The following is a 12025-nucleotide window of genomic DNA, read 5'->3' on the forward strand; positions in this document are numbered from 1 at the left end:
TTCTTATTCACCACACATTTAGCACATCAGAAAGCATACATGATAATTGGTCAATAAAGAATTGAATTGATTCAATTCTAGAAGATTTAACTAATCCATGAGGTATGTGTGTTATTGATTTCATTAATTAGAGTAGTTTTAATTATTTATGTGAAAGGAAACTGCAAACTGATTGTCTTTCTACTGAATCCACTGGCTGCAAAGCAGTATAAGAGATTTTACACAACTAAATTACAAGTATAATCCATCTGCTCTATAGGACATACATAATACGCATTCAAGAAATGGAATAAGATACATAACTGACAAATGATGTGACAGACAGGATATATATACCCAAACATACACATGCACACACTCACGCACTCACACACACATGCACCCACACATGTGTGCACACACACATGCACACACATGCACACACATGCACACACATATGTGCGCACACACACATGCATACACATATGTGCGCACACACATGCACACACATATGTGCGCACACACACATGCACACACACATGTGCGCACACACACACATGAACACACACACAGGATTAACGAGTTAAAAGTCAGCTAAATCCAGTTACCTGAAGAAGGTGACAAAGAATTGCACAAGATCCATGATCGTGTTGTGCTGCGAAAACGCAATCTGAAAAATCAAAATACAAGAAAGTCTGAAATTTATGAAACCTAACTTCTTCAAAACCTGGGGTGATATTTCACAGCATTTATAAACACGATATTTCTAACTCAGCAAAACAGTTGGAATTACCATACTATAAATAAAATATGTACATGGAAACTTTACCTAGAATACCAAAATATTAGATTATTAATGATAATCATTATATAGATTATGATATTAAGCACTTAAGACCTATTATAACATTAAATGAGAAACGTGAGCTGAGTTCCATGTGAAATACTGTAATGTATTAAATGTGTCTAACGGAAACTTGCAGTCGAGTTTATCTAGGAATGATCATGTTTCCAATTAACACAGTTGATAATTACTTGTTTGAAAGAAACTCAACTGTAATCATTATAAGACACTAGGAAAATTTGCTTCCCCCATAGATCTTTGTGCACAAAGTGGAATACACACACTCATACATTTTATTCTGCACATTAAAAGAAATATGCTACTTCATTTTAAAATTCCACATTAATAAGAAATAAACCTCGCAATGTGAACCTAGCAAAGTATGCAAATTTGCCTCCACTCCAGTGAATGCCATAGGCCCCGTACTAAAGCATCTTTCTTTAGGAACTATTATATACCATGAGGGAACAGCATAGTGGCTGAGCGTAATGCATTAGGACTAAGACCTCTCACAGTAACCGCATATCATACATTTTAGGGAACTGTAGAGCTATGTGTCTTAGTTTCCCTGTACTGAATGCCAATGAAGGAAACATCTTCACCAGAGCATCAGAGGAAAACTAAGACAGAAATAAAAATATAATAAATTATGTCTATAACATTAGGCACAGATTAGATTTGATGTAACAAATATTGACCTTTTATATCATACATGAAATCATCAACAACAATGAACATCTGTACATAGCAGAAGCTAAATTATTAAGATATGGTTATGGCTAGCTTGTTTCTTTTTAGTGCTCTTTCAATACACTCTTTAAAAGGACATATCAAAATAAATTAATAGTGATGAGTTTTATATTTTACAGCTATGAGACTGAGGAAAATACATAACAATTCAGACAACAGATGAATGACAGAGAGGGACAGGGATTCTGAGTTAAGAAATACATAGACGCGCCCTAAACCTGTCCCAGATTTCCATGTGGCCTCACTGGGCAAGAAATAGCAAGTGAGTTTGTCTGTTTGTTGATTCTGTGTGTATGTGTCCATGTGTAAGGGGGCGTGTGGTTGCATATATGTGTGTGCGTGCATGTGTTTGTACATGCCTGTGCAAGTTTGTGCATATATGTATGTGCTGACAAATGTGCATATGTATGTGTATATATATACATACATATATGTGTGTGTATATACATACATACATATGTGTGTGTGAGTGTGCGTATATGCATGTGCCCACAAATGTGCATATATGTGTGTGTGTACACATGCTGTGAGTGAAAGTCTGTGAGCACCTGTGAGCACTACAGGTGAATGCATTACCACTAGCTGTGGCTGCATTCCCAGCACCGATTTGATATTTTAAAATTAATGGACTAATTAATTAAAACCTGAAGTCAATTAAGCAATTAGATTTCTGGCTTACACATGTGAACTTAAATATATAACATTCATGTCCAACACGTTTCTAAGCAAATAAATTATAAAGAGTTTATACATAAACTAAGAAAATATATAATATAATAAGGTGGAGGAGAAAGTATTTTAAAAGATGAGGTAAAAAAAAAAAACAACTTTTAAAAACAGAAAAACAATTTAAGTTCTTTATCCCAGGTTAGAATCTGGTAAAAATGTAGTTTATCAAAAATTATATTCAATGCCTGAAATGTTAAGAAAACTCTAGATATTGCGATTAAGAACTCTCTTGGTGATCTTCTAAAGGTTAACTCTGAAATCAGACTAAAGAAAATCAGCCCGATAGGTAGGTTATAAGGTGACCTCAGAGGGCACAAGGACACCATGAGAGAGGCAGCGGAACCAAGAGCCAGTATGTGGAGGGCTCTGGGGACTGCGCAGACCCGGCCTCCCACTCTGCTTAAACGTCTTAAATAGGAGACAGAGAGCAAACATTCGAGAACAAACATAAATACTGCCTAGGATCTCAGTGGGCAGTGGAATTTGCCAACATGGAAAAAGAGTGTCAGTATCTTTTGAAATCACGGACATGTTTGGTATTTCACAGACCCCCAGGGGAGTGTTCTGAGCCACTGTGTTATCAGACACAAAAGGGACCTGTGAAAACTCTCCCTGTGCTGGCTCCTCCTCCTCCAGTACTACACAGGAAGTGTAAGCAACAACAGCCTGTACCTCCCTTGACCCTGATGTGCAAGCTGAACTAAAGTGACATTTCTAACCTCCATGAAAACGTCAGTGCATAAACACAACTCAAATTTTAGAAGTTTTAGCACATTTCATCATAACTCTACCTTATAAAACCTTCCGCAAATAATTTAGCCAAATGTTCTTAAAATTACGGATATTATCACACTTGTCTTTGTTTTCTTTACCTCAATTACTTCCTGCTCAACTTTGTTGTTATATGGATCCATACAGGGTGGGAAAACCATATAAAAATTATTTATACCCACTTGCATTAGATTTTTGTGCCCATCAAAACTTGCTGTAATATTGTTGGTTATTTCTACTTACGCATCAATTAAGAAAACCCAAGTCTTTTGTCAATAAATGTCAGACATTTCCAGGTGGTCAGAGTAAAGCTGGCACTGCACAAGGGAACCCTTAAGAGCAGCCTTTGAATACACAGTGGTGACTGTGCCTTTCCTGAGCAGTATGCTATGCTCTGTGGCACTCTCCTGGCTCTGTCCTCCCCCTTTAACTGGTCACCCTTGTTTGCCTCTCTTCACCCTGCCCTGCCTAAGTTTGATTTCCATGTCTAGCAGCTCATCCAGTGTTGGGCCTGTCCTGAGTTTAAGTTGCTTTTCTAGCTCTGGGTTGTCAATTGTTTCAGCACACTTTACAGCTGTGCAAAGACTCCTCCCTTTCACCTGCTACTGGGCTGGGCAAAGCCATTCTGCTCTCACTCTGGGAAATGCACCTGCATGGTTCCAGAGAGCATCTGGAGCACTGGGATTTCCCTGGTGCTCCTCTCCTACTTCTGCAGGTAAACTGGGCTCACAGTTTATGTCTGTGCTCAATTCCTGTAGTTCTGTGTTTTGGCATTCATGGGGATATTGCATTGCTGAAACTAGTTGACATTAAGGCATTATTTTGAAACCCAGTTATTCTAACTCAAAAATGTGGTAAGTCAGGGATATGAAAACTGTGCTAGCAGCATCCCATAGATTAAAGGGGCATCAGGATCATGATGGGGAAACGTACAGAGACAACCAAACCAAACTAGAGGGAACTCATGAACTGTGGGCCAATAGCTGTGGAGCCTCCATGGGACTGGACTAGGCCCTCTGCATAGGTGAGACAGTTGTTTAGTTTGACCTGCTTAAGAGGCCCTTGGCAGTGGGATCAGGATTTGTCCCTGGTGTATGAGCTGGCTTTTAGGGAGCCCAGTGCTTACACAGCCTTGGTGCAGGAGGAGGGGCTTGGACCTGCCTCAACTGAATGTACCAGGCTCTGCTGACTCCCTATGGGAGGCCTTACCTTGGAGGAGGTGGGAATTGGGGGTGGATTGGGGGGAAAGGCTCAGGGGCGGGAGGAGGGAGGAGAGGGGGATCTGTGGTTAGTATATAAAATGAATAGAAAATTTCTTAATAATAAAAAGAAGGAAAAAAAGCTTTACATTGATTTTGTTTTTCTACATTTGAAAATAGAGTTTTAGTTAAATTTTACTTGAATCTAGCATTACCACAAAACTGTTTCAATTATGAAAAATTCATTTTCTCTATGTAGTTTACATTCTCTAGTTTTCTAAATAATAATGGATTACAGATTTCTTAAATTCTTCTAGTTGCTGATTACTGCTTAGGTTCATGACATTTTGAAAGTTCAGGCTGTGGTATGTCTATATTTCCTCAGTCCATACTAACCTTGTATTGTATTGTTATATCCTAAATTGACAACACAACCACTACATTGAAAGTTCATCTGTTTAAGCTACTCAGCAAACCCATGGAGCCAATTTAACAGGTGCATTTCCAGCCACAATGTGCTCGACCAACAGCACCAACCACCACGTTTGGGGAAGTCCCTGCACCTCCATCATCGTTTTAAGCATCACTGTAACACACAAAGGGTTTGACACTCCTGTAATGAACAGGTGTCTAAATAATAAAAGGAACAACCAATACTATCACAATAAACTTAGGTGGGCACAGCGCTTGGGTTCAAGCCCACATTGTGTGTAGTTGGTCTGGCTTGTGTGGATAACAGCAGTACAAACTTCAGAAGGCAATCATGGTTTAAAGTAAGTTACATGTAAAAACATCTATATTTTTCAACACTTGCCCAAAAACATTTGAATAAATAAAATTGTTAGGTAGGATTCTAAAAATTATAATCATGATGTGGGGCATTCAAGTATTCTAAAACTTGAATTAACTACAGTCTCTATATGTATCTTCGAATTAGAAAATTAATTTTAAGTTGTTCTGAGAGATATACATGTTATTTTGACTCCAGCTTGTATCTGGAGGACAAACTAAGATAACAAGAGTGGGAGGTAACAAATTACTTATAGTTCTCCCAAATGAACAGTTTTCTACACTGTAGAAAATGATAGTTGGAATTTCTCACCAATTAAACTGCAATAATATATTTGAATATCAAAATTCTAATTGAAGACCTAGATTGAGTTTTTAAAGACAGTCTGCCTTTCATAATAAGGAACGTGAGGGAGGGCAAACTGGTAAGGATCGGGTGTCTGTCAAAAATGGCAGTGGAAATAGAAACCACCTGAGGAAGAACACTCTTGAGGCCCCTCCTCCCTAAGAGTTGCAGGCAGTTAAAGGCTGGGATGTGGAAGGAAGCCCCCATTTCCTTCTGTGCTGTGACCACTGTCTGGTTCTCCATGTTCAACCCAAGGGAGCAACTCTAACTAAGGTAGCTGGGTAACAAAAACACAAATGAACAGAAGATACGAAAGTAGGAGGGAGACTGTGTTGGTTTGAATGAGAATGGCCCCATAGGCCCACATATCTGGAAGCTTGTAACAGGAAGTGGAACTGTTTGAGAAGGATTAGAAGGACTGGGAGGTGTAACATTGTCAGAGGAGGTGTGTCACTTAGGGTAGGCTTTGAGGCCACACCAGGCCCTGTGTCTCTCTCTCTCTTTTACCTCTCTGCCTACGGCCTGTGGATCAGCATGTAAGTTCTCAACCCCATTTCTGCTTGCAAGGTGCCATGCTTCCTATCGTGATGATCATGGGCTAACCCTATGAAACTGTAAGTGGTCCTCAGTTAAATGTTCTCTTTTATAGGGTTACCCTGGTCATGGCCTCTCTTCACAGTAACAAAACAGTAACTCAGACAGGGACTTACTGGGTAAGTGAAGGGGAGAGACGGGGCATGGCAAAAGTTGGAGAGGAATAAAGTAGGAATGAAACTGGCCAAAATACGTTATATACATGTATGAAATTTTAATAATAATAGAAAGAAGGGAGGGAAGGAGGGAGAGATGGAGGGAGGGAGGGAGGGAGGGAGAGGGAGATGGAGGAAGGGAGACAGGGAGGGAGGGAGGGGGAATATAATACCAAAGTAATAAATCTGTTATGAGAATGACTCTGAGGGCTGAGGCAATGGACTCTGAGCATCCTCCTTTATCATTCTCTACCTTATTCCCGAGGTAGTGTCTCTCACTGCATCTTTTACAGCTGCGTTGGCCAGAGGGCTCCAGTAGTCTTCTTGTCTTTGACCCTGCTTCAACTCTCAGCACTGGGATTATAAGAGTGAAGAACTGTACATGGGTGCTAGAAAACAAACTCAAGTCCTCACACTGATGGGACCAGTGCTCTCACCCAAGAACCCATTTTCTCAGTTCTAAAATAACGACTCTTAATGGCAGATGGAGAGTCAGCACAGCACTTTTGTGCACAGCAAGCAACAGATGCTACAGCATTGCAGACTCGCTGCTCAAGAGCACATCAAGACTACTGTATCCATCGTTCAAAATGTTTTCTCACCTGAGATTTTCTGTACAAAATTCTATGACAGCCAGCCAGTGGAAACCACTACACATGCAATCCACTGTCAGACATCAGACTAGCTTGAAGAAATAACACTAGACTGATTTTGTAAATTAAAGGGAAAATCGGGATGATTTAGTAGAATTAAAATGCAAGGCCAAGGAGACATTAAAGTCAATCAGAATTCCTTCTCCTGTGAGTTGAATACGTCCCCAAGCTGATATGCTGGAAATGTAAATCCTCAAACTCATTCATTGACAACGTTTGGACATGGGGGATTCAGGCTAATTGGTGCCACAGAGTGAGCCCTAAAACGGTATGGATGGCTTTATAAGAAGAGGCAGAGAGTCCTGGTCCTATTCTCTCCCTCTTGTTACATGATGTGTTCTACCAGGATATAACACAACTGAAAGGTCTTTATGGCATGCCAATACTTTGATAATGGATTCCAAACCACTAAAATTGTAAAAAATAAATTTGCCTTACATATTCCCCTGATTATAATACTTGTCATAACAGCAGAAAATAGATGGAGATCCTGTTCATGATGCCCACTTATAAGGTATCGATTTGACTATTTCACTAATAACCTATCACATTCAGGGTCTGGTACCAGGTGTTTGAATATTTTAATAAAAAAACTAAAATTCTTGAGAGCTTGACTGGAAGTTCTCACAGGGGAGCACAGCCCCACTCATATACCCTTGACTGAAGATTGGCCCTCCTCTATGAGGGGCAGGTCATCCTCTTCCACTGAGAAAGGATGCACACGGAGCAGTGAGCCAGGAAGGAGAAACCTGCGTAGCCAGCAAGATCAGCCCAATCTATCAGTGGGGTGAGAGATGGGATCAGATGCAGAAAGCCACAACCAAACATTAGGTGGAGAGAGAGCACAAAGTAGAGATCTCAAAGAACTCTGTGGAAAAGGGGGAAGAATAACTTTGGGGCCAGAAGGGTCAAGGACACCACAAGAATCAACTAAGCCAGACTCATAGGGGCTCACAGAGACTGAAGTGGCAATCACAGAGCCTGCATGGGTCTGAGTTAGGTCCGTAGCATATATGTTATGGTTGTTAGCTTGGTGTTCTTGTGGAGCTCCTAACTGGGAGTGGAGGTGTCTCTGACTCTTTTGCCTGCTCTTAGGACCTTTTTCTTTCTACTGAGTTGCCTCTCCTAGCCCTGATATGAAGGTTTGCATCTAGTCTAGTCGTATTACATCTGATTATCCCATGCTCAGTTCCTATCCCTGGGAAGCCTGCTCTTTTCCGAAGGGAAATAGAGAAGAAATGGTTCTGGGGGAAAGGGGAGGTGGGGAGAGGGTGCTGGGAAGTTGTGGAGCAAGGGAAACCGGGAATGCATTGTATGAGAAAAGAATAAATTAAAAAATAAATAAATAGGCCGGGCGGTGGTGGCGTACGCCTTTAATCCCAGCACTCAGGAGGCAGAGCCAGGCGGATCTCTGTGAGTTCGAGGCCAGCCTGGGCCACCAAGGTGAGTTCCAGGAGAGGTGCAAAGCTATACAGAGAAACCCTGTCTCGAAAAACAAAAAACAAAAAACATAAATAAATAAATAAATAAATAAATAAATAAATAAATAAATAAATAAAAAGTTTTTAAAAAAGCTTACTCAAGGATGAACCAACTGACAGTAATAATTATACACTGGTTTGAAACGTAGTAAGAGCTAAAGGAAAAAAGAACGGGGAAAATCTATCTGCTGTATTTACATGGCTGGGTTAAGCTATACTTTAAGAAAATTGTCTCAAAATAGGCAAAATGCTGAGACTGGACAGTGCCAAAAGAAAGGTCACAGAAGGAATGTAATGTTGTATTGGGTTCAAATGTATCTGGCTGTTCTCAATTTTTCTCCAGCTGAAACAGCATGTCTCAGCTTCAAGCCCTTCCTACTGAGAAAGGAAGGCCTGCAGGAGTAGGAAAGACAAAGGGAGGATTGTTCAAACCCATGCTGGGCATCTGATTTTCAACTAGCTGATTGCTGATCATCTGGGTCCCTCCATAATTATCACACTCTGTAACAACATTCATTTAATGTAGGTGCCCTTCCTTTTTACACTGAGGGCATGTGAACCATTTTTGTACTACAATCTGAAATTATCTATTTTACAGGTTAATGATTAGATTCCCCACTAAAATACAGGCTCCATAATAATGGTGATTTTATTCTTATTGTTATAATATTGATCAACATTTCAAGCAGTTTTTGGTACTTCGTAATGGAAAGCATTTCATTAAATTTTTTAGAAAGCATTCCATAGCAAAATTTAGCAACATGGTATTCTTGAGGGTTCAGATAACCATGAAAAGAAAAAAAGTAATAAATACTATGAGGAAAACATTTTAAATCATTTATGCAATTTTTTTATAATATTGATATGTATTATAGATTTGATGTTATGGAAAATATCTATTTGAGTGTAAAGTATATATTTCTATTTACAATGATATTAATTTTAATTGTAAAATACATAAAATATTCTGAAACAAGAATTTTGAAATATATTTTAACTATGTAGTGAGTTCCTTCCCCCCTCCCTCTTTTCCTATCTCCCTCCTTCCCTCGCTTCCTCCTCCCTCCCATCCCTTCCTCCTCCCCCCTCCTACATCCCTCCCTCTATCCCTCTACTCTTCCTTCCCTTCCTTCTTTTCGGCAAGCCTCACATAGCCCAGGTTGGCCCCAAACACTCTATGTAGTTAAGAAGCTGAGGGTGACCCTACATTCCTAATTGCCCTGCCTCTACTTACTAAATGATAAAATTATCAGCACGTATGCCTTGCTCAGATCTGAACCATCATTTATTTACATATAAAAGTAAACAAGTTTGCTTTAAAAGAATGACCATTCAGCTGACAGCTTTAGAGAACTTTAGAGAACACTAAAATCTTTACATATCTAATTATAAAGATTCCTATTGGCAGATGCCATATCTAGAACATGGCCCACTACAAATATTCAATATTTTCCATTTACTTTCTGTGGTCATCCAAAAGAAATATATTACATGTTTATACATATTGCATTAAAAATGTTTCAAACATTAGCTAGTAGAACTGCACCTTTAAGTCTCTATACCCTGAAATGACCTAATCCAAATCACCTAATGATTATTCAAATCAAGAGATGGTTCCACTATGACTTCACAATATCCTCATTTCGTCCCAAATAACTGAAACCTTAGCTTGTTAAAAACCTCAGCTGAGTGACAGTGAACAGTTCACTCTGCCCTCACACCTACAAGTTCATACCGAACGCGTTCAGATCTAAAACACAGACTACGTTAGGTGGATTAACTGCAATCAACGATTTCCAATGCTATGATGTGATTTAAAGAAGTTGTATGAAGTGGACTTGGAAAGAGAATTTCTCATAACATGATATTTACCCTAAAATGTCAGAAATTTTTAAGAAACAGCTCTTATTTATAAAGGACATATTGATGTGTTTGTGCAAAATGTCAGCTTGCCATGCACAGTTAAGTTCTGAGAGGATGCTGGCAACGATGAGATGAGAATGCAGAAAAACAGATGTCTGAAGTTGTCACGTTCATCTACCAAACGGAAAGCAACAGAGGCAGATTCACATTGCTGTTTGGATTATGGCATTTCAAACCACTGCCATAAAACAGTATTATGTAACGGAAGTCAGAGAACTAGCCAGACCAGGCTGTGTCTCATGCAGGAAATTTTGACAACTTGACATGATATATTACTATTACTTTTTAAAAAGTAAGAATAAGAGTTTTTTAATTAATTACTTGCTAAGAACAACTATGATAATCTACCCCAAGAATAGACTTCTTGCTGTTAATTAACATAGTGCTTATTGATTAGATGGTGTATATAACTGATAAAATAATATTTTTTAAAATGCTAAATTAGAAAACAGATCATCTAACAAGACCATTTTTCTAGAATAAAGCATGAAAAAGAACACCCCAGGCAATGTGGTATAAATATTATAGAGATTACTTTGATTATAAATATTTGAATGCTATTTATAAAACTGAATCATATTTAGAGCTGGAAATTCCTCAATGAGGTGCTCACGACTTCTCCTGGTCTAATGAATTTGGCTGCTGTCTTAGCCTCCATCCTAACCCTAGTCACTCTATCCAATTGAGAAGCTTCTTTGTGTTGCCCTGAAGACATCTCTGTACCTCTCTCCACACTTCTTCATGCCTTTGTTTACATGTCTTTGGTATTTCTCCATCATTTTTCACTAGAATTCCAACCCTTGAAGTGCACATAGCTATCTGCTAAATTGAACCTGGTCTCTGTTATGTCTCTGTCTCTCTCTCTGTCTCTGTCTCTGTCTCTGTCTCTCTCTCTCTCTCTCTCTCAATGACATTTTGTCAGCTTTGAAAACTACCATCCATCATTAATCATCTATCTGTCACAAACTGTCCCCTCTCGTCCCTTACCCTGTTTTTGCTTGGAAGCTTTATTCTGAGACTCCTTGAATGCCTATCCTGGACCCGTTCTCCACCTTTCTGTTTTCTCTCTCTGCTTCTTTCCCAGACTAAAAAGAGCTACACTTAGGAAGGCCTCACTATTGCCCACGCATTGCACTAAAAGCATTCACTACTCAGTTATGGAATCCTTGGATACTCTCGGGAGGTAGGTAATGTGTACCTCACTTACAGATGCAGAGGTCATCCCAGGCCTCCAGGGAATAAGAAGTGTAGCGAAGGAGAGTCAATAGTTCTGACGGTTTCTCTTGCTTTGTGCTTCCCTCTCAATAGTCAACCACATCACTCTGAGACCTCAGTTTACCTGTTACCACTAGAGAAAATATTCAAAGGGAGGCTGTAGGACTCAATTATAATTTCTAGAAACTCATAAAAAAAATCTAGTGTTTTTACTTACATGGATTCAATGAAAGAATTCCAGTAATTTCTAGAGAAGTACCTTTAGAATTTCAACAGGGAAATTCTAAAAAGAGCTTTAAGCTAAAGGTCAAGCTGAACCAAAATTAAGAATGAATTTTTTCAGCGAGATTATAAATGTTGAAATAAATAACTTTATATATATCAAGATCATGTTTCTTTTGAATTAATTTGGGAGGAGTAAAATATTTTATAGTTAAAGTGTATCTAAACATGTATATAAAGATTTTTATATAAATATATATTATTTATTTACATATAGTAACTATATACTTGTAATAGTAACATATATTTAAATATATAAAGAAAACAAATCTATAAAGTATTTAATTTTAAAATTAGTCCACAGTGCTCAGCACA

General features: G+C 38.8%; 1 protein-coding gene across 1 annotated transcript in view; it reads right to left on the minus strand.

The window, feature by feature from the left end:
- Positions 1-12025, minus strand: part of Atrnl1 (attractin like 1) — a 582942-nt gene that overhangs the window by 374436 nt on the left and 196481 nt on the right. The window contains exon 25 of the mRNA XM_059256021.1: positions 588-649. Within this exon, the coding sequence (XP_059112004.1) occupies positions 588-649 (62 nt within the window). The remainder of the gene's footprint in view (positions 1-587; positions 650-12025) is intronic.

This window comes from Peromyscus eremicus, chromosome 1 (genome assembly GCF_949786415.1).
Source record: "Peromyscus eremicus chromosome 1, PerEre_H2_v1, whole genome shotgun sequence".
NCBI classification, from domain to species: domain Eukaryota; kingdom Metazoa; phylum Chordata; class Mammalia; order Rodentia; family Cricetidae; genus Peromyscus; species Peromyscus eremicus.